The sequence below is a fragment of the Melozone crissalis genome, unplaced genomic scaffold (genome assembly GCF_028551555.1).
Source record: "Melozone crissalis strain CALT ecotype California unplaced genomic scaffold, PUWL_Pcris_2 ptg000039l_1, whole genome shotgun sequence".
NCBI lineage: Eukaryota > Metazoa > Chordata > Aves > Passeriformes > Passerellidae > Melozone > Melozone crissalis.
Window position 1 is genome coordinate 1,464,624 of NW_026535817.1, and position 26,411 is coordinate 1,491,034.

General features: G+C 43.2%; 1 protein-coding gene across 2 annotated transcripts; it reads left to right on the plus strand.

Annotated features, from left to right (window-relative positions):
* The first annotated feature begins 243 nt into the window (after window positions 1–243).
* On the plus strand, window positions 244–26,272 carry LOC128941831 (albumin-like). Of its 2 annotated transcripts, XM_054283806.1 has the most exons (17): window positions 244–455; window positions 5,248–5,375; window positions 16,306–16,349; window positions 17,103–17,163; window positions 17,907–18,039; window positions 18,892–19,106; window positions 19,698–19,830; window positions 20,000–20,097; window positions 20,874–21,003; window positions 21,771–21,985; window positions 22,110–22,242; window positions 23,060–23,157; window positions 23,276–23,414; window positions 24,044–24,267; window positions 24,752–24,884; window positions 25,815–25,871; window positions 26,126–26,272. In XM_054283806.1, the coding sequence occupies exons 5-16, from the start codon at window positions 17,911–17,913 to the stop codon at window positions 25,863–25,865; spliced, it is 1,698 nt and encodes a 565-aa protein (XP_054139781.1). In that variant the 5' UTR covers window positions 244–455; window positions 5,248–5,375; window positions 16,306–16,349; window positions 17,103–17,163; window positions 17,907–17,910; the 3' UTR covers window positions 25,866–25,871; window positions 26,126–26,272. The 2 variants fall into 2 exon arrangements, with proteins under 2 accessions (XP_054139781.1, XP_054139780.1); XM_054283805.1 differs by lacking the exons at window positions 244–455; window positions 5,248–5,375 and having other exon boundaries at window positions 16,265–16,349.
* The last annotated feature ends 139 nt before the right edge of the window (window positions 26,273–26,411 follow it).

A 26,411-nucleotide genomic window follows, 5' to 3' on the forward strand; every position in this document is an offset into this window, starting at 1 on the left:
CCTCACCGCCTCCCTCCTCCGCCGTCACCGCTACCGCCGCGCCGACCGCCTTCTCCATGGCCGGAGAGGAAGGAAAAGGAGGAGAAGGAGGAGGAGGAGGAAAAAGAGGAGGAGGCGCCCGCGGCCGCTGCTGCCTCGGTCACCTCTAGCGCCGGCGCCGCCGCCGCGCCAACTCTCGCGATACTTCCGGCGGCCGCCGCTCGCGCCGCTCGCGCCGCTCGCGCTCCCCTCACGCGGCGCGCGCTCGCGCTCTCCCCTCACGCCGCCCGCTCCCGCTCCCCTCACGGCCCTGCCCCGCTCCCGGCAATGGAACCGCGGCGGCGGCGGCGGCCAGACACCCCTTTCCCTCCCGCCTCCTTCCCTTCCTTCCGCCCGCGCCGCCGCCTCGGTCACCGCCCCGGCGCCGGAACCGCCGCTTGCGTCATCACCCGCAGCCTTCGGCCCGCTGCGCCTCGGTAAGGGCAACGGTGCCTCGGCCTGGCCTCCGTCGGGAACCTTCCCCGAGGGCCCCCCCCGTGGGCACGGAGGTGCCGAGTTACCCCCTCAGGGCCCGGCGGGGTCCTGGGAGCGCGCCTAGGGCAGGAAAACGCCGTGAGGGAAGGCCCGTGTTGAAATCCCACAGCACTCAGAATTCCGCCTAAAAGTGATGGTCTCTCACACCGTGAGGACAATATGCATTAAAAAGCAACCTCCTAACGCGTCTGATAATAGAAATTACGGGGGGGCGTCGTTGAAAGGGTCAGAAAATAAATTGGTAGAGTATCGCTAAAAGTGGTGGTCAGTGAAACCACAGAGCACAGAATTCCAGTTAAAAGCGATGTCCAAGGAACGACTGGACATGGCAGTCTGTGGTGATCTGTCAGAGGTTGAAGTCGTTGGTCTTTTCCAGCCTAAGTGTTTCTGGGATTCTGTGTTGCACACAATTCGTTCCCACCAAGCATTCTGCATTCAAGAGTAACCTCCAAATCCCTCTTTTACAATAATTTTCTTACAATTTCACTAAAAACGACCAACATTAAGATGCCCATGCCAATTTGACCATATTTCTTTAATGAAACCCTTTGAATATGCCATCATGCCCTGGCTCAGCCCTCAGGCCCCCCAGCCCAGATTTTCATCCCCAAAGTGCACTTGGGTTATTAATACTGTTGCCTCCATTAGGGCAGACCAAGTCTTTTTAGACCTGTTGGAAATAAAAATTATTTTCACCACAGAAACACACGATTGTAAAGATCAGTAATGGCTCTATGCACTGGTACACTGTGGGTGTCTTGGAATTGATGTTTCAAACCAACAATGCCTGTTCTGGTTATATTTTACAGAAATGAAAAGAGATTGTTGTCATTTGAGTAATTAGGTGTTTTCTCTTATTTGGCTGATGGTGGATAGCACCGGTCAGGTGTGCAGCTCCTCTGAAATCACACATTCTTTTTTAAATAAATCCTCAACTGGTGCTCATCGTGCCTTCCAATGCAGAAGATTAACTTCTAATCTTCAGGTGCAAGGTCTATATATTATTATATATAATATATATCTATATATTATTACTTATTCCTTTATAAATATCTCTGCAGATGATAGTTTGATGTAATCCAGGAGGAATAAATTGAATACTCTAAGCCACCTACCTCCAACTTCCTGGTGTGACTGTGCAGAAATCTCAAACCACACCAGCATGAGATGTGTGATGGGAGATCAGTTACAATAATACTTTTGTCCTCTTATATATATAGTTTTTTTGCATTAAAATTAATGCAAATGCTTTGATTTTAGTGGTTTCTATCGGGGCGGAAGCAGAGATGAAACCTTTGTTATTTGTTACAATTACATGTAATAAATATATTTTTTAGCATTTATGCATTATTTGTTGTCATCACAAGAGGCAGAAAAGAGACCTGTGAGTGAATACAGGTGACCTCAGCCCTACCAGCTGAGATTTGTGGTGTGACAAGGATGTCACTTCAATGTTTGATGTGAGAGATGGGTGACTTTAAACAAAACCCACCTGAGATGGCTCTGGCTGTACGAGCAGCCAGACAGGTCCAAATGCACCACATTGACCCGCCTGGGTGCGGGAAGGGTGGCTGCAGGGCTGGGTGTCACCCTTGGAGCTGTTTGCTGCCCTCTCTCTGTTCCTTCCCGGGGAATGGCCTCCAGTGAGCGGCTCTGCCGCGGAGCTCGGGCTGCGCTCACTCTGGGCTACATTGTATCACAAATCTGCCTGTGAGACCGGCTGCATTTGCACCTTATTCCAAGTATCCATTCGGGCTGTTAGACTTGGAAAGGCTCCAGCTTCTTGCTACCGAAGGCAGCCATAGTGTTTAATGTGTGTGTGGTTCTTCCCAGCCCGGGGTCGGATGGAGCGCGGCCAGCAGCGCCGGTTGTGTCTGTTTGTGCCGTTTCTTTTGTGGCGGTGACCTCTGTTCTGATCAGAGAGTGGCTCCTCCTCGTTCGGCAATGCAGGGCAAGTCCTTTTCCTCCATTTCACTGCTCTCCCCGCCACCCCAGCTTGAGCCTTTTGTGCTGGAGTGCAGCAGGGGAAGGGCCTAGAGAGGAAATCATGAGGAGCAGCTGAGGGAGCTGGGGGGCTCAGCCTGGAGAAAAGGAGGCTCCAGAACTCCCTCTAGACAGGAGGGTGCAGCCAGGTAGAGCTTGGGCTCTGCTCCCGGTTCACAAGCAATAGAAGAAGAAACAAGCCTCAGGTTGTGCCACGGGAGGTTCAGGTGGGAAATGAGGAAGAATTTATTCGCAGAAAGGGTTGTCAGGCATTGGGACTGCTCAGGGAAGGAGTGGAGTTACCATCCCTGTTATAAGTAGAAAAAGCTGCCAATTTTTTTAAAAGGTTGCGGAGTGAACAAGTTGGACCAGTTGGTGCCAGGGTTGTTTGTTATTGTAAGCACCAGTCATTTTCATTAACTACCTGTCGTTGATGGTCAAGAATTCCGCCTTTTGTCTAGTGACACCCTGCTGCTTCCTAGAAGATGGCACCCAGACGGTGGAGGAGAAGGGACGTCGCGTCAAAATGCAAATGACATCGGATCCAGCATGCAGCAGGAGAGACCCCTCACCAAACCTAGCCAAACCCCCCTAAAACAGCGAGCCAACACAAAAGTGACGAATCAAAGCGATGACTAGACGTGAGGAACAAAGTCCAGAGCCTGCAGAGATGCTGAGACCCTTTTTTGCCCCTCACCCTAGCCAGGGAGGACCTCGGCCAGAGGCAGCACCCTGGAGGTCAGCCCGAAGGAACAAGGTATTTCCCGATGCTCTTGGGAGGATGAAAGGCCCGGCTCTGCCCGCAGAGCAGTGGACAAAGCTGCACCCTTCCTCCTCTCCAGAGTCACTCCTGGGACAGGTGGCAGTGTGAGTGTGGACCCCTCAATTATCCCCCCAGCGCTGATCACTTTTAATAGCGGCATTAAAAAGGAGAAAAGCCTTCTGCCCACGGTTATTTCAGTTCCTGAAGGTGCTCAAAAGACAGCTGGACAGGCCAGCCAGTGCTCTGGGCTGGTTGACATGCTGGAGATTGGTCACAGCTTGGACTCCATGGACGTGTAAGAGGCTCCCAACCTGAATGACTCAGATTCTGTGAGTGCAGCAGCAAGCAAAGCACTTGAGTTCTCTAGAGACACTCAGTGTTACACCCATGGGCCTTATAAGATTTGATTGAGTCGTAGGCAAAAGCTGCCAACACAAGTCTGCGCCTAAGCATCTTGGTTTGGATGGTTTGAATGCCTTGGGAAGGTGCAACACTTCTCTTGCACTTTATATTTTAGAAACACAAACTAAAACATTGTTGTAAATACTATGATAATCACCGAGACATAATGAAGGAGTAAACAATCCAGATTTTTTTTTAATTAAGGGTTTTTTTGTGTCCCAGTTTCCACAACAGCGTACAACCCAGAGCTGTGTTTCCTGTTCATAGGGCTCTTACGGAATGGATTGAAGATCACTGAAAAGTCAATGTAGGCTCTAAATAGGGCAGTAATTCCTAAAAACCACATTTCCTTCCCTGGCCAGTCTGTGAAGTTGGTTAACTTAGAGTGCTTGGGGTTACTGGTAGCATAAAGCTGCAGGACATCGTACAGTCATAGAACCACAAACTGGTCTGGGTTGGAATAGATGTTAAAGACCACCCAGTTCCCACCCCTGCCATGAGCAAGGACAGCCTTCACTATCCCAGGTTGCTCCAAGCCCTGTCCAACCTGGCCTTGGACACTTCCAGGCATGGGGCAGCGACAGCTGCTCTGGACTACCTCTGCCAGGGCCTCACCACCCTCCTAAATATTGAGAAAAACGACAATCCTTTGTTCTCTTTTTCATCTGTGATTTCCAATTCTGCACTTATTCATTTTTCTTCAGGTTATTGATCATTCCACTGAGCACTTCATAGGAGTAGTGGGAAAGCTTGAGGTCTAGATTCAGTGAATACTTTCAGGAACTGCCTCCTGTGTGCCAGATTCCTTAAAAAGTTCTACAGGACAAACAATGTGTTGAAACCTCTGCTGTGGCATAATTATCCTCAAGGATCTGCTTTCAGTTTCTTTTACAACTGCTGGAAGAAGTGTCATTGTCAAGGTCAGGGAGCAAGAGAGCATGAATTTTGCTTGTAATTAATACAGGGACTGAGAAAAGTTCAAAACTTCTTGAATTTTTAACCCAAACTCAGGACTGCTATAACTTCCACAAGGCTACCAAGTTGACCATCCAAATAAACTTCAATCCAAACCCCAATCCTGCCATTCTGACTGGTGAATGCTTGTGTTGTCTTTGAGATGTACAGTTTTGCCACCATTGCAGCTTCTATATGTGCTGGAATGTTTTGATGCATATCATTCAGGGAACTGTGAACCCCAGCCTGCATTGTTTCAACACACACACAAGGGACTCGCTCACTGGACCTCCTTGGTGCCTAGATGGAAGATCCATCCAGGAAATGGGTGGTCAGATGAGCTACAATTACACCAGCATGACTGATTTTAAACAGAAGTAACAGAACTGAAGTTGTTCAGCAAGCATGCAATGCCTGCTGTCCAAGGCAAAGGGAGAAAGAAGGAGAGGAACACAAATGTTTGAACATTCAGAGAAATGCAGTTTTCCATGACAGACATTTTAAGCCTTGTCTAAACCACTCAGTTTTAATCCCAGTAAATTGCACTTGGAAAAGAATCACTTAGAACAGATTTTATGGAGTCATATCATTTGCTTTAAATTACACTTATTATCTGCATTTCTTCATTACAGCGAGTTTCCTGTGAGCATCTCAGGTGGTATAGCCTTGTGAGTAAAGAAAATAAAGACAATCCAGACAGGTGGAGAATTGAAGAGGAGCAGTGCTAGCCCAGGAGAAGTGCACAGAGGTACAGCAGAAGGTAAATTTACTTTACTGTTCACACCCAAAGTGCACTGACATTACTGCTGACACTCAAAGCCCTGCAGTGTGAGAGCCCCTTTGGGAGCAGCCCCAGCCTCTGGGGTGCAGTAAGGCAGGTGATTTGCCCTTGGCTGTCCTGACCCATGATCCATGGCACTGCAAACACACAGACACGTCCCGCTCCAGTGCCTTGCGAGTCGTTCCTGTTCCCTACCAGACACTGGTGGTGCATGTTCTTTGAGCTGCTCTTGGAACATCAGCTGTGACCACCTCCTCACAGGGAGAACTGTGACAGGAAAAACAAATACAGAAAGTAAAACCTTTCAACAATTGATTCAATTAATAAATCTGCAAGTGCTCTGTTAAAAAGCAAAACATTGGTTCTGTAATATATGTAGTACTTGGGGAGTCTTAGTTAAGAAATGGCTTAAGCACTTTAAATCCTAAAATGCATTAGTACTTTGTGAGCCTTACAATTTAACATGCATAAATTATTCTAAAGGTGTGTTTTAGGCTCCTAATTTGCTTGATAAGGTTTAAAAATGATCATCCTTCGTGAGTATAAACCTGAAAAACACCATAGCAAATAGAGGCAAAGGGCATCTAGAGAAGATTCTGGATTCTTTCTCATTCTCTTCAAGCGTGGTCACAGGTGACATAAAACAAAGACAAGACAAATCATAAGATAAAGTGATTTTTTTTGTGTATTTTGTGTAAAAGGGATCTGTAATCCAAAACTCTAAATGACACCTCTCAAGCCAAAGCTGCATCACCTATATTGGAACCCTAAAGCTTACTTGTCAAATAAATGTTTTGTTGGTTGTTTCTCTTATTTTAATTTTATTTTTTAATTGCTGACATTTAAGGCAGCATCAGCTGTGAGTTGCACAGGAGTCAGCTAGAAGGTTAAACATTTCTTACACTTAGTGTTTTGCCTGGGTTCAGCCAATCCATAATGATAATTTCTATAGTAACCACTTTTTAAAGTCAACAATTGATTAGTTCTGAAATTAGTCCTTGAAACAGCTTCTCCTGGAGCAGCTTGGAAGATCTCAATGCAAGCAGCCTTCTGCTGGCATGCAGAACAACAAGGCTCAGGCTGTTTTTTCTCTCCTCATACAGTGCGCCTTGAAAATATTTATCCTCCCAGGGTAGTTTTATCTCTGGATAAGGAAGGGAGTGGGAATCTCCATGTAAAACTCAGTAAGACCTTGGATTCAGTGAAGGCAGTGTATGAAATGCCTTTGCTATCTCAGAAAGGCACTTAAAATGGAAGGACATTTTTACAAAGTTCAAATTACAACTAGAAAAACCATCTACAAGTTTTTGACGGTCTAAAATTCCCTAACCCCCAAGGTCCCGTGGAGCCTCTGTTTTCAAGCAGAACCTGCCCTCACTTGCTCACTGTGTGCTATTTCACTTATTGACTAATATTGTGGCTTCCTGCTCAGCTTTAGCAGCCCTTGGGACAGGGTTTTTAAAAACAGAGGAGAGCTCAAGCTTGCTGTTATTTCAGTTGGACTCAGCAGGTGGAGCTAAAAGCCGGCAGCACACCTGCAGCTAAAACTAGCCTGATTTTAATTCTTTCCAATGCTTTGGAAATTAATTTTTACTAAAGCATTTGATTCTTAAATATCTATGTCTTGATTTTTTTTTGACAGTAAACATGAAGTGATTTTTTACGTGCAATTTATTTTCAGCAGGCTAAACAAGCATTTCTGTGTGTGTGTGGCATTTACAATGCCATTGACTTTATTGTTAGCTAGTTACAAAGTTAGGAGCTGCCTTGAATAGCTCTGTGTTCCTCAATTAGAGACCTTTTCAATAAAGAGAAAAATTGCTGGTGTGGTGAATTTTCTGTCACTTGTCATTCTCTTACTTTCTTCTTTATGACTCTGAGTTAATTTACATTTTTTTGATGAGGAAATATCTCAAATGTCAAACTTAAAACTGTCCGGTGAGTAAGCCTATGAGCATCTCGAAAGGTAAATCTATATCTTTTATTTTGATTCATGAATGCTGATTCAATGCCTCAGCTCAGTTCTCAAGTCTGCAGATTTAAAGATAATATATTAATTTCCAATGCTTAACTTTGTAGAACTCAGTTTGAATATAAATTTCCAGGCTTACATTCAGACATCCCTACAGTGTCTGTATGTACACCAAAACGCTTAAATGCTGCTTAATTTCAGTGAGTTTTAAACTTGGATTCAGCAAAGCACTTGACATGTAACATTTATGTACCCTAATGCCAAATCCTGTGCCTCTCTTGGTTAGATATGGCTGTCACAAGTCAGAAAAGGAGTTCCAGAATTTGTGGAGTGCTCTATCAGCAGTACCTCATATCTTAATGAACTTCTCACATTCTGTGTTTCTTTAATTTAAAAGGACTCCTGTAAGGACAATGCAAACACTCTCCAAGAAAAGTGCCCCCATAAGGATTACACAAATAATTTGCAATAAGAGCACCAAATAAATCACACATCATTACTAGTCAACAAGCTGAGTTTTCTCTCCAATACTAATCCAACTCCAGTGAGGGCTGATCTCTTTTTTAGATACATCATTGTGGCAATTCTCTACGATTGTGACTGTCTTTGCCAACAGGAATATGAAATTTTTCTCAGTTTTGAGGTCTACAACTTCTTTGTGCAAATAGTTATGTTAACAGTAGGTGGCAGATTGCTCCTGCCTGAGAGCTTGGAAAATGCTTCATGGGGCTAGTTCTTATGGAATGCTGATACCTGTTTACTCAGGACACAGCACAGCTTTCTCTGTCAGAGCTCTCCTTTAGGAAAAGATTGAACATCATTTTTACAGTAATCTCGGTATGACCTGAGCTAGACCTGCTTTTGCAGGTACATCCTACTCATCCACTAACCAATCTAAACACGTTGCAGTGATTTGCTGTGAAATAACTTCCCTAAAATATTGTAGGGAGGGTTGAAAATCTGCCTTTTATCTAGCTCGCTTTCCAGAGAAATCAGGCAAGTTTTGGCACTGACTTCAACATGACCAGAATTAGGTCAATGCTGAATATATTTCAAAATCCTGCACAGAAGACCTGGTAACCTTAGTGAGTTGCCAAAAAGCTCCTTAAGCAATATCAGTGCCCAAGAGATAGGAGTCTCTGCCTAAAGTGCAGTTATATACTAAAAGCAGGAATGGAAAACCTGATTTCTCTTTCAGAAGGGGAAGCAGAGAGGTTACCTAGCTGATAACAAAGAATCAAATAAAATAATCTCACTTTTCTTTGAAAACTAACTAACATAACACAACACACAGAAGTTCCTAGGCAAGCCTAGTCTCAATTTCAGTTTCTCCACACAATTTTCAATTCTGATGTTATGTTGTTCTGGATTGAATTTTATGACCAGCTGGAGTGTGAAGTTTTCTTATTGTGGGTGGACAGGCAAAATAACCTAAGCCCATGTCAGTGGGGTTTCTGTTTTGTGACCGTGGGATAGTGGGAATGACATGGAACATTCTAAAGCCGCAAATCTCTGATGACACACATCCCAAGGTCCTGGGGAACTGATGTGGTCTCCAAGCCACTGTCCATCATCTTGGAACAGTCACAGCCATCAGGTGAAGTCCTCAGGGACTGGGGACAGGGGAACTTTTTCTAAGAGGGGTAGAAAGCAAGACCCATGGAACTACAGACTGGTGAGCCTTACCTCTGTGCCAGGGAAGATCTTGGAGCAGATCTTCATGGAATCAGTGTTGAGGCACATCCAAGGCAGAGCAGTGACCCAGGACAGCTTCACTAAGGGCAGATTGTGACTGACCAAACTGGTCTCTTCATGATCATCAAATCCAACCAATAACCCAGCACCAATAAAGCATGTAAATGAATTGAATCCAAAATGTTTCACTGGAAACATCAGAGTACTGATAAACTTTCATAAAGTCCAGTTATATTTCCATATTGGCTCTGACAAACCTGCAGGGAGGGCAAACTCTGAACTTGAGAGATTTCTGTCAAGTGACACAAGAACATTTGTATTCTGGGATGTCATGGATCCATCCCAGAACTCCTCCTTGCTGACAGCAGAGAGGCTGCAGTGCCCAACAGTGCAGCAGGACCTCAGAAACCATGAGACTTGTGTTCATATGAGACTCTCAGCATTTTCAGGCTTCCTGGGCTCACCACGAACAGTGCCCTCAGTCTTGACTTAGCACTAGCCTGTCCTCTCTGCCAGCAGGAACTGGGAGAAATTGGATCAAACATGATTTGCCCAGCTTCCAATCTCCCAGTCCAGGGAGCCAGGCATCTGCCTAGATCTACACTGACTTTAAGGGAAGCCTTAAGCCTCTTTGCACTGAGAAAACTCACTCTGCTTTCCTGCACTCAGAGTCCAGGAGCAATGTCAGAACCCCAAGTTCACACTGAACTGAAGGTACCAGAGAAGGGCACTACTACACCAATTGTTATAACTGAATTTCCTGAGTTATTTCTGAGACCTGTGGATAGGCTGTGGATATGCCTGGCTGGCAATATTGAATCACTGCTGGTTTGAGCAAAAAAGGCCTTTGGGCAGAAAGCAAATGTCAAGGACTGTCAGCATGGGATTGGAGAGCACCACAGAGGAATGCCCTTGGGAGTGTAGCCTCTGCCTAATTGATCCAAAAGACAACACCAAAAGCTTCATGTGCAAAGAGTTTGTTAATATTTCTTTGTATGGCTTAAGAAGGACTCCCAGTGCAGTGTTGAAATTTAAAAAAAAAAAAAAAAAAAACCCAACAAAAATAAATCACTGATATTTGGGCTTTGCACAGACACAGATCTGCCTGATAGATTTCTTTAGTTCCTCTGATGTATGGATCAATCTTTTGATAACTTATTTAAGAGAACCACATGAACTATACAGGTCATTGCTAAGCTCAATTGCAGTTTTTGGTCTCTGATTAAATTTTTCTGATTCTGGAAATAAACTGAGGAACCTTTCTTCTAAAATCAAGTCTTTCTGAAGGCCCTCAGAGAGCCTGAATTTCAAACCCCAGCTATTCACCCCTTCAAAAGTCAGAGTTTATAAGCACTACTCTAAAGAAAAACAAAAAAAAAACCTGAGCAATATTTCCTCAGTTTTGTCTTATGTGTAGCCACTTCCTTAACTCTGGGAATCCCAAGTTTCCAGAACTACATGTCATAGTGCAACAAATCCAGTTGAAGGAGAACATGGGAAGGAAAACAACAACCTGAAGAAAGACAATGTTTTGTTGCTGCTGCAACTCCGGTTCTCTTTAAGAGATCCTTACATCCTGGTAATATCATTGCCAATCTGACTGACATTGAAGGAAGTACTGAACCTGGAACTACAAGCCAGAGCTCACCTAATAAAAGTGGTCTAGTTGAATGCTGCTTGAAAAAGAGTTGATTTTTACAACAGAAAAGTACAGGTACTTGGATTTGACTAACTGAACTTGGCTTCACAGGCTAAGGCAGAATGTGGAAATATTTCACCCTGTCTTTGGATTTCACTTATGGAGAAAGATGCTTCCCATTTCATTCATAGAGCCTAGAATTTGTAATTGCAGCATAATATGCAGAAGTGGACTATCTTTTTATGTCAGCAAGTAAATGGCGGAGCCAAATTTTAAAATGTTTTTTCCTGCCTGCTCCAGTAACAAGGACCTAAAAATGGCTCTACCATTTTTTCTTTTCCTGCTGAGGTGCCACCTGAGGCCCCTGACAGTTAGCTAAAGAAATTCCAAAGACAGTAGGAAATATTAGAGGTGGAAAACACTATTCTTGGTCCAGGACTTCATGTAAAAGTACTATATTTTAATTTTTCAAAGTTATGAGGGCTTTATCTAAAGAAATTGTTTGCTCAGGAATAGAGGAAAGGCTGAGAAAAGAATCACTCCTTTTATGTCCTTAATGCTTGAACATTTACAAGTTGTCTCAAACGGATGAACTAGCATTTTCCCAAGAAAGAAACCAGCAAAGAAACCCCAAGGTCCTAACACAAAAAACAGCACAAGAGAACAATTCTAGCAGCAACAGAATCCGTTTCTATGGAGATGGACATGAAGGGGAAAATATGTACCAGCTTAGCAGTTTTTAGGCCAGAATAGGAAAACCCTAATTTTACAATGAAACTAAATGAAAATTAAGGCAAGTAAGAATGTCAGTACTGCCAGATGATGCAGTAACATTGTGGGGGGCACCTGCAGAGTGGCAGAAATTTTCCACAAGTCCTACAGCCCCTCTAGACACACAGAATTTTTTTCAACTCCTAAAGCGTTTCAAGTTGAGAGCACACCCAGTGGCTCCCAGAATCATTAATTCATTTTACACGTTTTGTTTCTGATTTTAGCGAATAACCAGCTTACAGTTACAAAAAAAGTTTTTGAAAAAATTTGAAGGTTACAGATCAATGGCCTAAAGAAAAGCAAAACAAAAAATGCTCCAAACATTTCCTGCTGTTCCTCAAAAGTTTTCACTATTTCTTTTATTGCTAAAGCACATCAAACTTAGGAAAGAAATATTAACAATATCTTGCCAAGCAGAAGCTTTCAGCTTTGGCTCTTGACTGTACCACATTAAATGGCTCTTCTCTCCTGCCAAAGGCCATCAGGTAGCATAGCAGAGCAGCACAGAAATTGGAAAGTGAGTGCCAAAAAGTTTCTAGGGCACAAGTGAATGCACTGGATTCCAAAGGTCTCTGGGACTTATGCAAGAGGAAGAAAATAGATCTCCACCGATAGTCCTATCATGAGCCAAACATCAATCACAGCATCACAACGATTTCAGTTCCAGACACAATGATCAAAGGCTTTATAAGAGCTACTGAAGAAAAATCTCCCCCTGAGAAGGACTTCCTGAACAGAGCAATGCTGCACCTCGGGTATTACTCTCTCACATCTATATTGTATTTAGATACACCCGTACCAAGATACAACACTGATTTTTGTTGAGGGACCTTAGAAATGGGTAAGAGATGATGCCAATACTCAGCTATCTTGTGGATTACCTACTGGTACTGGCAGAGCAAAAAGTCATAGGGACATGTGTGGTCTTTGTGAGGTCCCCAGGACGAGGTGAGAGATGAGAATGACTCCATGTTCTCAGAAGGCTGATTTATTATTTTATGGTATTATATTAAAAGAATGCTATACTAAAACTATACTAGAGAAATGGAAGGATACAGACAGAAGGCTTAACAAGAATGAAGAATAAAAACTCTTGACTGTCTCAGAGTCCAGCACAGCTGACTGTGATTGGTCATGAAGTTAAAACAATTCACATGGAACCAACCAAAGATGCACCTGGTGGTAAACGATCTCCAGACCACATTCCAAAGCAATCAGATAATTATTGTTTTCATTCTTTTCTGAGGCTTCTCAGCCTCCCAGGAGATGAAATCCTGGCAAAGGGATTTTTCAGAAAATATAACAGTGACAGACATGGAAAGTAGAGACAAGTCCTGAGAAGTCTCAGAATTGACACCCTGAAAAAGCACTGAAGGCTGTACATTTGGATATATTCAGGCAATCGAATGCTAAATAGGCAAAGCAAAGCTGTTCTTGTTCCTGCTGCCAAAGAATGATGTTGGCAAATGGTCACAAATAAGGAAAACAGCTACATCACTCCACTGTGGACTTGTGAGACAAAGGGGTAGGGATGCTAGAATGGCCTGGGGATCAAGTGCACAGGATCAGCAAGAACAGTAATCTTGGTGATTCAAAAACCCTTATCTGAATGATCCAGAACTCACTAACGCTGCAGGTGGGTGGCCGATGGCAGAAGAGGAACAGCTGAGTACCAGAACTCACTGATGGATATGCTCACGAGATACACCTGACATGGAATACTATTAGCTACAGCTGAGCAGTCTCTGCCCGTTCTGCCACAGTGATCAAACCCCTTGAGTCTTTATGTTTGCTTTGTATCCATGAGTCCATCTCTGTTCAAACAAAAGCCGTATATCTGAGATGTCTGACTTGTTCTGCATGGGAATCAGACATCAGTGATAAGAATGGCAAACATCCTTCACCAGAGCAGGAAAAAAAGTAACGCCTGATAGCTGTCCTTATGTCCAGAGCTACAGACATATAGAGCTAGAGACATTTATTTAGAAGTATACTAATCATTACAGTTATTAATTAACAGCTACTCACTGTGGCTACTGGCCCAGCAATGTCTGTCCCCAGGTTTGGTGTGTGCCTCATGGTCCAGTCCCACAAACAGAACTACAGGTCTTGAAGAAAAGGAAGAAACAGCAGTAAATAAAACGGAGGGCCACAAAAGTAAAGGATTTCTTGATGTCCTTTGGGTTCTGAGAGATTACTTTGAAAAGCACTTACTTCCCAGAAGGGCTCTGACAGCTGTTCTCACGGTACAGCACATTTGTTTCTCAAGAGCCTCATTCCATATCAGTACATCTAAGTCCACTTTGTTTCTACTCTGCCACTCTGCACAGGCTGGTATGATGACATTTAAAAAGGATACATCCTTTTTATTTCCAGCTCAATTACTCTTGGAATTATTGCCCTTTAGTTCCCCACACCTGGAATAAAAAGTAGTCATCATATGTAACTTTAGACATAAATGAGTATGAAAATGGATCATCCTAAAATGCCATTTTCTAATAAATTCCTTTTTTTAATACCAGGACAACTTTGTTGGAGTGAAATCAATGCAGTGTGAAAGCACTGAGTAACAAGAAACTCAGTATACTATTTAATACTGTTAAACAAACATGAGCATTGGAGTTCAGCTCTCAGCAGTTACATGAACCATTGGCATCAAGTACAGGACAGACAACAGAAGATATCTAGAAATAAACATGGACCCTGTATTCCAAACTTACATATTAACTCCAGGGGACCAGGAGTGTTCCTGCTAACACTGCACAATGCTGCAAGGGAAAATTCCAGAGAGCTTCCAAGATGCAACACTGCAATCATGTGCTGAACTTCAGCTTTGCTCTCCCCGCCCTTAGCAGTAGTTTTCTGGAGACTTCTTTGGTACAGCCTGAGAGCATCTCAAGAGCTATTCCAAGACATCATTCACCAATACCACAGTTTTTTACTACCTTGTAGTTATCCACAAAATACCTAAATGTGTGTTTCTGTCCCACTGAATGCTCTCTTAAGATTTGAAAGGAGATGGCTCTTCTCTGACAGAGGGATATGGTCAGTGAAATAATTACAGACTGAATTAACAAGCTCTTTCCCCAGATTTTGTTAGGCTAAAGCAGCATAGGTCTGAAAGCTCCAGATTGCTCATCAATCCCCATCATTCTCCAGAAATGTGGGATTTTGCTAAAGCCACCTGAAAACAAGCCCCATGTCTAATATTATGACATTTCTAACATTGCTTTTCTGCCAACCTGGCTTTCCTGCACCATCCTTCATGTAAGAGTTATCCAAATAACCTTTTAATTCCCAACATAGAGCCTAGTTCATTGAAATCACTATCAGAATGCTGCCTTTCACCTACAAAAACATCAGGAGCAGACTCAGGAAAATGCAGAAAGTTTTTGCAATAGCAGCAGACTGTAGAAATGTCATTGTATCGAACTATTCTATGAACTCATCTCAGTTTTATGTGGTTATTCCTGGAGAAAAGAGCAACCTTTCCAGAACATAAGATGCATTGCCTAGGCATTTTCCTGAATGAAAATATTTTGAGCTTAGACATACCATTTGCTTTATTTCAAATGTCTTTAAAAGCTCACACTCAGAAACAAAAGGAAGTATTAGGCATGTACTTCGCCAAATTTCCAGAGGATCGATCATGGAATTGTTCTTACTATTCCCATTAGGAATAATACAGAGTCATGGCAAAACTTCTCACCTGAGGAACAAAAACAGAGCAGAAAAGGGAACCTTAAAAACTGAGGAAGGGTTTGGAGACCACAGGCTTGGCTCTACCATGTGGGTGCTCACAAAGCAGAGCTGCAAAGCAGCACACAAGCTCCATTGTGTGGGCTGATATCCACACACTGGGGACATAAATTAATTACAATAAATCCTACTATCTCCCACTGGGAGGCTACACCACTTTGCACTCAGCAAGGATCCAGCCCTGTACTTGTTTGGGAATTTTTGAAGCATCTCACTGGGTTTCCTGAAAAGTAATTTTGATTTATTCCATGTCCTGGGGCTCTGTGCAAACTGCACATTTTTCCTGTGTCTGATCTCCTAAGTTACTGACTAATCAATGAGAAATTTTACAGAGATGAGAGCAATGTTTAATTAAGAGATCACTCTTGGGAAGATGTCAGTACAAATGAGAAATTGCAAAAATTCTGAAATGACAGCTCTTGTACTTGTTTACCCATGCATTGGGCATTGTTTTCTGGATATCAGTGAACAGCAGCACCCAGGGAAAACCAGAGCAGGACCTAACAAATTCAGGAGCTCAAATCAGCCATACATGTCTAGATTAGCCATGTCATCTCAATAAAGTGATTTACAATTAAAATTCTCTAATTTCAGGTGGACTGAGTCCTCTCTGGGTGAGCTGTTGCTATACAAAACCAACATGCTTTGCTTTTGAACAAATAGTAGCAAAAAAAAGAAGGCTATAGGATTAGCCCTGATGACATTTTTGTCTGATGCCTTGAACTCCTTGTTTGTCATTTGATAAGGAAATTTACGCAAAACTTTATCTTTTTTGGGTGCTGGGAGGTTCGACCTCTTTCGGACAAAAAGGCCCAAAGTAACAACACAGAATAAATAACTAATATCAAATTAATTTTTGCCAAGGACAGCTGAAGTTTTGTAATCCTCCTCAGGCCAAATGGCAATCCACAAATGCCAGCTCAAGAGTTAATATTTTACAGGCACAGGTAGTGAAGGGTATATAAGCAAATGCTCTTCCTTCAATCTTCCTAGCATTTTTGAGCAATTTTGCTCACATCATAACCTGCAACCATGAAGTGGTTAACATTAATTTCATTTATTATCTTCCTGAGCTCTGCCAGTTCCAGGAATCTGCAAAGAACTGCACGAGATGCAGGTAAGAAAAGACTAATTAGTTCTCTTGGAAGTCTTTTTTCTATCAAGTTAATGTCTTTAACATAGCTTCACTAACAATTCGTGGGAGCCTGATCCATATTGAAGAGAAAAATATGATTGACTTGAAAAGAAACGAAATTAAGAAATGGTGGGGGGGGGGGGGGGAGATGGGTAGGACACTCAGGACAACTGAGCTGAGCAAGTGTGGTGCCATGCCTCTGCAACATCTGTGTGGTGCATGAACAGATTTCAATGAGTCAGGATCTGTTCCTTCCCACCAGGGAAAAAGCAGCTGCACTGTGCTTGTGGGAGTTCTGTCTTTTGACAGGTTAATAACTCAGTGTTCAGAGGAAGAAGGTTTGCTCTAATCAAACTGCAGCTGCACTGCTTTATTTGCTGTGTTTGGGGGTGGTGGTGGTTACCCAAAGGACACATTTGCTAACCCTAAATAGTAAAGTCCCAACAGTCATTTTGAGTATCTTAATGAAGTAGCTGCTTACCGAGGTAAATATTCTATTAGGATCATAAAAATCACAGGCTGGGGTTTCCTCAGAAAGACAAGTAGACCTAAGAGTCAGGTATCTGCAGACAAATGAACAAGAAAGAGTTCAAGTTCTTAAGTTATCAAGTAAAGGAGTCAGGTGAACACCAAACATGGTGAGAATCTGGCCCATGGTGCCCAGAATGTGTTTGCAGGGTCCAGCACAGCCAGTGTGACAGTGAGCACCACCTCTCCCTCTGTTTTCCTTCCTAGAGCACAAGAGCCCGATTGCCCACCGCTTCAACGACCTGAAGGAAGAGACATTTAAGGCAGTGTAAGTGAATGTTCAACTTCATCTTCTGACGGGTTTTTTGTCCCTAAGTCAGACACACTGACTTAGCCCCTTACTGTTACTGCAAAACCTAGAAATATTTTAAGGCCTGCAAATGTCACAAAGACTTACTCTCTGGGAAAAGAACTCCTTGCAAACCTTGTGAAAAAGCCTCTTCCTTCTCTGAAAATAAAATATGCATGAGGAATGCAGGTTTGCTATTCCTAGAATGAAGAGAAATTATGCTGCATTGGCAACATTTCCAGTAAAACCACAAACTACCAACCTCAAAAAACAAACCTATGACAGGTTTTCTGAGACAAATCAGTGATCTTCATTTGAAACTGGTTTTGGGAAAGACAGAGGGCCCTGACAGACAGATAAGTGCTGACAGAAAGCAACCTGAAGGTCATAATTGGTAACAGTGGCCAAATCCAGCTTAGGTCATGGCATTTATGAGTTTGCTGGTAAAAGCAACAGACAACTCCAATCACAGTCTCTTCTGGTTTATTTATAATTTAATATTCAAGACTTTTTTATTGGGAAGGTTAAAAGGTTATTGGGAAGGTTAAAACATGTTCAGAGAGGAGGAGAGAACAAGACAGACGTGAGATACGGCACTGTGCTCTGGATGGCATTCTGGTGAACCTTTGTGCATGTCATCTGAACAAACCAGTTCAATTCAGAGGCACCTTTGAAAATACTGCCTGATGTTCCTCAGTGTCAAACTGTGCTTTGTATTTCAGTGCCATGATCACATTTGCCCAGTACCTGCAGAGATGCTCCTACGATGGACTGTCCAAGCTGGTGAAGGATGTGGTTGACCTGGCACATAAGTGTGTGGCCAACGAGGATGCTCCCGAGTGCTCAAAACCACTGGTAGGCAGTGAAACCTCACTATTGCATTTCTCCTCGTTTTGTGCAGCTGCCAGGATCACCCTGCTTGAGGGCTTACACCTGAACCTTTCAGGTGTGCCTGTTGTCACAGGCCAACGCTCAGATTTCAGTGCTTAAACAAAGAACTTGGTTTTGTCAGGTTCTAAACCTCTGCCTTTAACAAGTGCCTAAATGATCCATGGAGCCATTATGTTAGAGACCAAGTACCACACTTTGGCACATTCAGCCTAGAATTGCCTGAAAATACACGTTAGCACTTGGTACAAAACCCCAGCTGTGAAGTGCAGGCCTAATTCTAGGTATTAAAGTGACCCAAGTGTGTGGATTTCCACACTGGGGTGACTTGAAAAGGTGTCTGTGCTACTTTAAGGCACTTAGTTTATGAGGGTTTAAAAAATTCCTCTAAAATCAGGTAACCAAAGAAGTGTGCAGGTGTTTAGGACTCCTGGACATCTAACAGGTTCAGCTAGATATGAGTTCTCCCTAAAGGTTTCCACCAAATTCTGCTTCAAATCATCTGAAAACTCAGTTTAGTTCATAAAACTCAGTTTAGCTTATAAGTAAAAGTAGATCACTGTCTTGCACAGAGTACTTTAAATTATAATTAATTTTTTTTTCAGTAAAGCATTGGAACCACTTTGATAACAGACTACCTAAAATAAAACTTAATAAAATTATTGAAAAACAGTAGATTAATTTGATTTATGGTCTAAATCTTATTCAGTAAAAACCTATTTACTGTTCAGCCTAGCTTTTCTTTTGCAGATAAGCAGACAATACATGGTGCTGTCTATATATCAACACTAGTTGTGACCCTCCCCTCTCCCTTTCCAGCCCTCTGTTTTCCTGGATGAAATCTGCCAAGTGGACAAGCTCCGTGACTCATACGGTGACATGGCTGACTGCTGTGGTAAAGCTGACCCTGAAAGAAACCAGTGCTTCCTGTCCTTCAAAGTGCAGCACCCAGACTTTGTCCAGCCCTACCAGAGACCTGCTGCTGATGTCATCTGCAACGAGTACAAGGACCACCGCGTGCAGCTCTTGGGAAAGTAAGGGAAATGGCCACTTGTCCTGTCTTACTCTGATCACATTTGCTCATCTCATGCAAGAGCAGGTTTTTGCATGCCAAACAGGGGTTAAGGATCCCATTTTATACCTCTTGGATAAACTTTCTTCCCCAAACCTGCTGAAAACTCAGTGTTTCCAATCCTGATTAAATAACTTATTCGCTCCAGCTTCCCACTTCTCTTTGTGTAATTGGCAAGAAGGAAGAAAGGTAACAGTGAAAAGAACAAAAATTGGCAATAAAATCTTGGTGGCAGGTCCATAGATGGATTTTTCACTCTGAAAACCAGAATTTTCAAGTATTTGACAACACATTTTAAAAAGCAGATGGATGTCAAACCAGATGGCTGAGAACATCAGGAGTTCACCCTTTACCCACAGTTAGTGAGTCCTGCCTTGGGAAGGGTGAGATTTAGCAGAGCATTTCCTATCAAGCAGGCATTATGTCTCAAAAGCAGATTACTAAACTAGATTTCTGAAGTAGATTTCTAAACTAGAAAACAAGTTAGAGAAGCCACAAGAGGTTTAAGGCCATTTACTGGAACACAGAACTAAGGCTCTCCTTTTGCTTCTAGTTTTGTCTACACTGTTGCAAGAAGAAACCCCTTCCTGCACGCCCCAGCGATCCTGGGCCTGGCTGCTGAGTATGAAAACGCACTTAAAAGCTGCTGCTCAGAGAGTGATGTTGGTGCTTGCTTGGATGCAAAGGTACAGCAGCTTGGTCTCTGTGGATAAACACTAAGCAACTGAGTAGGACACAGGCAGAAGGCTTCTGTTCATGCAAAGCTTTGCATGAAGAACTTGGAGACACAGGCCAGGATTAATCCTATCCATTGCATATGAGTTTAATGTGACAATGTGTGTCCTGTTACCACAGGCAACTCTCATCAAGGAAAGAGCCAAGAAGATAGATGTGAAGCAGCAGCACGGATGCAGGGTCCTCGAAAAGTATGGTGAGAGGACTTTCCAAGCAAGGTAAGTTCCCATCACTTTTTTGGATAAAATGTAGGCTTGTCAGCCTGTGAGAGAGACCTACAAAAAGCTCAGCTGTGAGAGTTGCAGAGCAATTAAACCATCTCTGGAACCAGTCTGGAGGATGGAGAACTAACTGTTGGAGTGTCCCTCAGAACCATAGATCACAGTGTGTTTAAGGCACACTTTTGCCAAAGCTGTACCCCACTCCAGTGCCTACAGCTTTTGGTGATGGACACATCACTAATCAGCAGAGTAAGAGGCTAGTTTGAACCTTAAGCCAACCAAAAAGTCAGTCTTGGCAGAACCACAGTTGTTAAAACATGTGATTGTAAGACAAAGAAAAGCTTTTTCAATTTAATAACTGGTTCACCTGTTGGGGCACAGAGAGGTGCTTTCATTCTGTTGCCAGCCTGATACACCAACATTGACTAGGATTATCTTATAAACATAGTCAGCTTTCATTTAAAGGTGTCATCAGGACTGTGTCTACCTGTGCCAAGCAACCTGGAGCATTTTCCAGGTGCTCAAGAGTGATGCAGATTACTGGGGTGTGATTCTCACAGTTCAGGCAGAACAGGAAAACCACAGACTTGGTCCTTTCTGGCTTTACTGGGGCAGATGTTGATGTCCTTTTTTTTTTAGCCACCAGGAATTAGATGAGAACAATTAGGGTTTCTTGAAACAATCCTGACCTACCTTATCATGTAAGTGACTTGCAAGGTTTCTGTTCCCTACAGTGCTTTAAAACAAGTGTCTTTTTCTCCTCTTCTACCCAGTAAACTCGTTCGTCTGAGCCAGAAATACCCCAAGGCTCCCTTTGCAGAGCTGGTTAAGATGGTCCACGATGTGAAAGATGTCTACAAAGAGTGCTGTGATGGGGACATGGTGGAGTGTGTGGATGACTGGGTGAGCTCACTATTTTAGACCAAAGTCGACATATTTGAAAGATATTTAGAAAGACAGTAATTTGTGCAGCTACATGTTCACAGTCCAGGGAACTTAAACTGGTACTCAGTACTGCTGGAAGGTTCCTCAAGCACTGAAAAGCTCAGGATAAGCACAGTTGACTCTTACTGGAAGTAGGTTTCAGCCCAGCTCTGGATCTAGCCCTGTCAGAACATTTATCAGGGAGGCTACTTGATAGTATTTATTCACTTCAACTCAATCACAAATAAAGGGAAAAAAAAGCAGAGGCAAAAAGGCTGCAATTTTTTCTCCTGCCCTGTTGAGCATACTGCAACTAATCCAGCTTTCCTGTAGTGCCAATGAATGCTAGAAAACAGATGAACAAACCCCTGCAATAGTGAGATGATGTCAATATTGCCTGGCTGACTCCACTTTGAACACACTCATTGAGCCTGTTCGTTCCTGGGCTCTGGGGTTAGTCCTCCATCAGAGCTGGGCATCCTGTCAGGACTGCCAAGATGCGTCAAGCATCCTTGTGACAGGGCACTCAGGGATGTGCCCTGGCTCACCAGAGTGTCTAGGATCAGGGAGGGAACCACACCCCAGTTATTTCTCTTTGTGTGAAGACAGCATTTTTTAGCAAAGTGCTAAGTAAAGAGGTGACCTGAGTGAAAAGAGAAGAGTCTGAAGCTGAGAGAGCAGATTAATTAACCTGTCTTTAAATTATTATTTCATAGCTTGTCTGATACTACGTATTAATTTTACAGTCAGAGCTCGTGGCCTCTCTGTGCTCTAAACAAGATGTTTTCTCAAGTAAACTCAAGCCCTGCTGCGAGCTGCCAGCTGTGGAAAGGACCAAGTGCATCATGGAGGCAGAGTTCGATGACAAACCCGACAACCTTCCTTCACTAGTTGAAAAATACATTCAAGATAAGGAAGTGTGTAAAAGCTATGAGGCAAACCATGATGCATTCCTGTCAGAGTAAGTAGTGCCCAGAGCATTGCAGGCTCATTGTCCCCCTGAGGAAATGTCCTTGTTATTGTTGCACTGTGCTGAGGACAGCAGCACGTTACTCAGGAGCTCTGGCTGCTGCTGTGCCTTCCAGGTTTGTTTATGAATACTCACGAAGACACCCTGAGCTCTCCACACAGCTGGTTATGAGGATTACCAAGGGATATGAAACACTCCTGGATAAGTGCTGCAAGACAGACAACCCTGCTGAGTGCTACGGGAATGCTGTAGGTGCAAAGCTGTATTTGCAGCTGGGTTGAATGCTGGGCTGGTACCTGTCATCAAAGAATTGTGTTGAGGAGCTCCCACAGCGGAGCAGACAGAAAGCTTTTGGAGAGACTGATTCCAGGGGGGGGTTAATGTCCTGGTGGGAGATGAAGCAGTCCATGGCCCATGGCAAGGATGTAGGGTTATCTCAGATTACAGGGTAACGTCATTTGTCACATCACATTATTTCAGACTAGTCTCCCTCAACTAACTGTCTGATGCCTCTGTATCTCAGATGTGATTCTGCTTGTCCTGAGGCTGACAATTAATAGCTCAGTTACTGTCTGAGTTCCATGGCCTACACTGAGTATGGCTGCTCATGGATTGTGATGGGAGAGAGTGTGCATGGCCAGCACACAGAGACACCTAACAGATCTGATCCACAACTCAGTCACACACAAGACACAGCATAAGTTAAGTTCCTGAAAGCTTTGGCCAAGAGATGTTCCCCTCGTGGTTGATAATAATTTGAAATATTTACTTGATTTAAACAAATCAACATAAATCCCCACTGCTGATAAAATAAGTCCAACAGGTAATTAATTTAAACTAAATTTTAAAAATGTGGCTGCCTTTTTCAAAGAAATTTCTGTTAGAACTTAAGACCCACAAGGGAATCAAATCCTGCCTACGCCAGCCTGGCTATGCAGAAGTGATCAGCCTTGCAAAATGAGTATTTTATAGATAAGGTTTAGAAGAGGTCAGAAGTTACATTTGTATGACTGTTAGCAGCAACTCCTTCTTTAATATCACTAATAAACTTGCACTTGTTTGCAGCAAGAGGAACTGAACAAGCACATCAAGGAAACCGAGGATGTGGTGAAGACCAACTGTGAGCTGTTCAATACCCATGGCGAGGCAGACTTCCTTAAAGGGTGAGCGATTCCTGAGAAACATTCTGGAGTCCTCACTTTGCTTTTCCCCTCAGTGGCCCAGATGTGCTCCTATTTGAGGAACGCTCTACTAACTGTCATTTTGATTTGACTTTGCCAGAATTCTGGTCCGCTACACCAAGAAAATGCCTCAGGTATCAAGTGAGACCATGCTTGAAATCGGGAAGAAAATGACAGCGGTTGGCAAGAAGTGCTGCAATCTCCCTGAGCAGAAACGCATGTCTTGTTCCGAGCACTACGTGAGTACATGGATTTTTTTCTTTCCCTCCTCCTCCTGGAGATTTTCCCTGTTCACAAAAACACTGAATTCTGGTGAGATAGCAAACAGTATCTTTCCATAAACACCACACTAAGCATCTACCTAACAGAATTCCAAGTCTGTTCATTTTTTAATGAATGTGAGAGCTTAAATACCTAGCTGATGGTATCCTGTGAGAATTTTAGTTCAAGTTTGCTTTGTCTCAGCGAGCAAGAATGAGTTCATAGAATTGGGAATCACAAAACTATAGAATGGCCTGGGTTGGAGGGAACCTTAAAGATCATCCAGCTCCCACACCCTGCCATGAGCAGGGGCACCTTCCACTGGACCAAGGTGCCCAGAGCTCCATACCTGAGACTGTGGCAGGTTACATTTGGGAAATGTCTTAAAACAGTGCCCTAAAACCCTCAAACCTACTGATTGTAGCCCAATGCCCTGACTGTTTGCAGATGAAGAAATGCTTCACTCCAGGAGTACCTATGTATTTTAAATTTTAAAGACATACCACATCTCAGCAGGCGTTTCCAGCTATGCTGTTGTGATAAAAACATCACTTAGTTACTGTGTTTTTTGGGAAGATGTAACTAACCTTCGCCCTTTTCTTTTCAGCTGAGCATCATCATTGAAGATATGTGCAAGAGGCAGGAGAGCACCCCCATCAATGAGCAGGTTTCCCAGTGCTGCAACGAGCTCTACTCATACAGGAGGCCATGTTTCACTGCCATGGGTGTAGACACCAAATACGTGCCGCCACCCTTCGACCCCATGATGTTCAACTTCGATGAGAAGCTGTGCACTGCTGCTCCGGCCGAGCGCGAAGCAGGGCAGCTCAAGTAAGCCCCAAGAAACACCTTGTAGGGGGGTCCTGAACTGCAGCACTTGGGAGTACAGAAGGAAGCTCCACCCTGTTGTGTCATCTGATTGGGACTACACTAGCGACACAGAAATCCACATGGAACTATGTGTTTGCACTGACCCGGTCAGCATATAACATCATGTAGTGCGGAAGAGGCAAAAGAGAATTTGTTAGTCACTGAAATCACTCCGTTAACTGACCAGTTTCATGTAGGCCCACTGCCAGTGCAAATCTTGGGATGTACTTAATTAGGACAACATACAGATCATTTCCCCTAAGTTCTTACTCAGCTGCAACTGATGGTTGTGTTGGACTGGGAGTTTGGAGTCACCAATAGGAACAGGCTCATCTAGGCATGACAAAAAAACCCTGAAATGAGCTGTGCCTTGGGGAATGGTGTCTTGTAAAGCAGGAATCCTACAGCAGGCAAGATTAATTCTGTCTTGTGGCTTTCTTTTCAGAATGCTCGTCAACCTCATCAAGCGCAAGCCCCAGATGACAGAAGAACAAATGAAGACAATTGGTGGGAGTTTCACTGCCATGGTGGAAAAGTGCTGCAAGCAGGCAGATGTTGAGGGGTGCCTTGGAGAAGAGGTACTTTTTATCTCCTTTCTTTTAAAAAAACAAAACACAAAACACACACAAACCACCAAAGCAACAAAAAATCTTCAAACAAAAGCCCTCAAACCACATATACAGGAACCTGGAAGCTAAGTACTATAGAAAGCTGTTCTGCAAACTGCTGTGGTCACTTGTCCCTGTGCCTTTACAATAAATGGCCAGAGCTCACTGTTTTTCTTGGCAGCACAGATTACAGTCACTAAACAATTTCACATGGAGAAGTTGTCTGGAGGCAATTTAGTCAAACCACCTGCTCAAAGAACATCTCAGTCCTAGATTAGGTTAAGTTCTCTCAGGTCTTGTCAGAAGAGCCACAGATGAAAAATACACACATGCAGAATTTAACTTTCTCTCTAGCATACATAAGCTTCCTTTTGTGCTACAGCTCCTTACAAAACTCTGGGATTACCAGTAAAAAGTGCATCTGGATCAATTCTCAGAAGTGCCCAGCAAATACAGATCTACCGGGAGTTGGGCTGATCATGTCACAGAAAAGGTTTATCTGGAGCCATGTGGCATTGCCAGCAAGGATAAATGACAGTTTGCAGTAGCAACCTCATTAGATCGTAGGGCACAGAACTATAACTAATATCTTAAAGTGCTTATTAATTCAAGTCTTGTTTTATTTATATCCCAAGTGTTACATAGTTAAATACATTGGGAAGACTTAGGAAAGAGTTATTTTGTCTCTAACTAGTTCCAAAAGTTTCTTTGCTACTTTGGCAAAACTGGAAGACACACAACATCCAGGGGCACAGGGCTCCTAGGGTCAGGAAGTACCGTCAGAATTATCCCTTGAACCATAATTCAGGCACAAGTTTAAGTTTCTAACATCTCCTTCTCAAGCACAACCTGCTTTTTCCCTTGCTTCTCTCTGATAACTGTTTGTGTTCCTTTTCCCAGGGTGCTTCCCTAATAGTCCAGAGCAGAGCCATATTAGGAATTGGTGCTTAATCTAAGGTAGGTAGCAGCAGTAATACACAAATGCCTTTGTCTGTCAGTCTGTCTGCCCCTTCCTGGCCACCCTTCCACCCACTTCACTTCCTTATCCCCAAAGAGCACTCAGCTTCCCTTTAACCACCACCTGTGCTTTCTCTAATTGTTTTACCACCTGCCACTGCACAGGGCTCAAATAACTGAGGTGCTGCCAGTATGCTGCCATTTTACAAAGATTTTACATTTACAAAATTCTCCCTTTTGTCTCTCCAATCTAGGTTGCCAGTGAGAAAAACATGAAGAAAAACCTGTGGAACTTCTGCCACCCCTTACCCTTTTTCATTTGGTACTGAATGAATATTTCATGAATCTTCAGTGTTTTGTCACACTATGTGCTGTTCAATTCTTTCTCTAAAACAAAAATAAAAAATAAAGGCTTTATAAAACCACACCTGTCCCTGTCTGCTGGTGACCGCCACAAGGCAAAGCTCAGCAGTACTGCCTACACCAAACAGCTGTTCTAAGTAGAATATATGGACAGTGAGTCTGTATTTCAGATTTTTT

Coding starts and splice junctions, on each gene's coding strand:
- LOC128941831 (XM_054283805.1), top strand. CDS start 16,265: ATGAAGTGGTTAACATTAATTTCATTTATTATCTTCCTGAGCTCTGCC. Junction 17,164..17,906: donor GAAGAGACATTTAAGGCAGT/GTAAGTGAATGT, acceptor TTTGTATTTCAG/TGCCATGATCACATTTGCCC. Junction 19,831..19,999: donor GTGCTTGCTTGGATGCAAAG/GTACAGCAGCTT, acceptor CTGTTACCACAG/GCAACTCTCATCAAGGAAAG.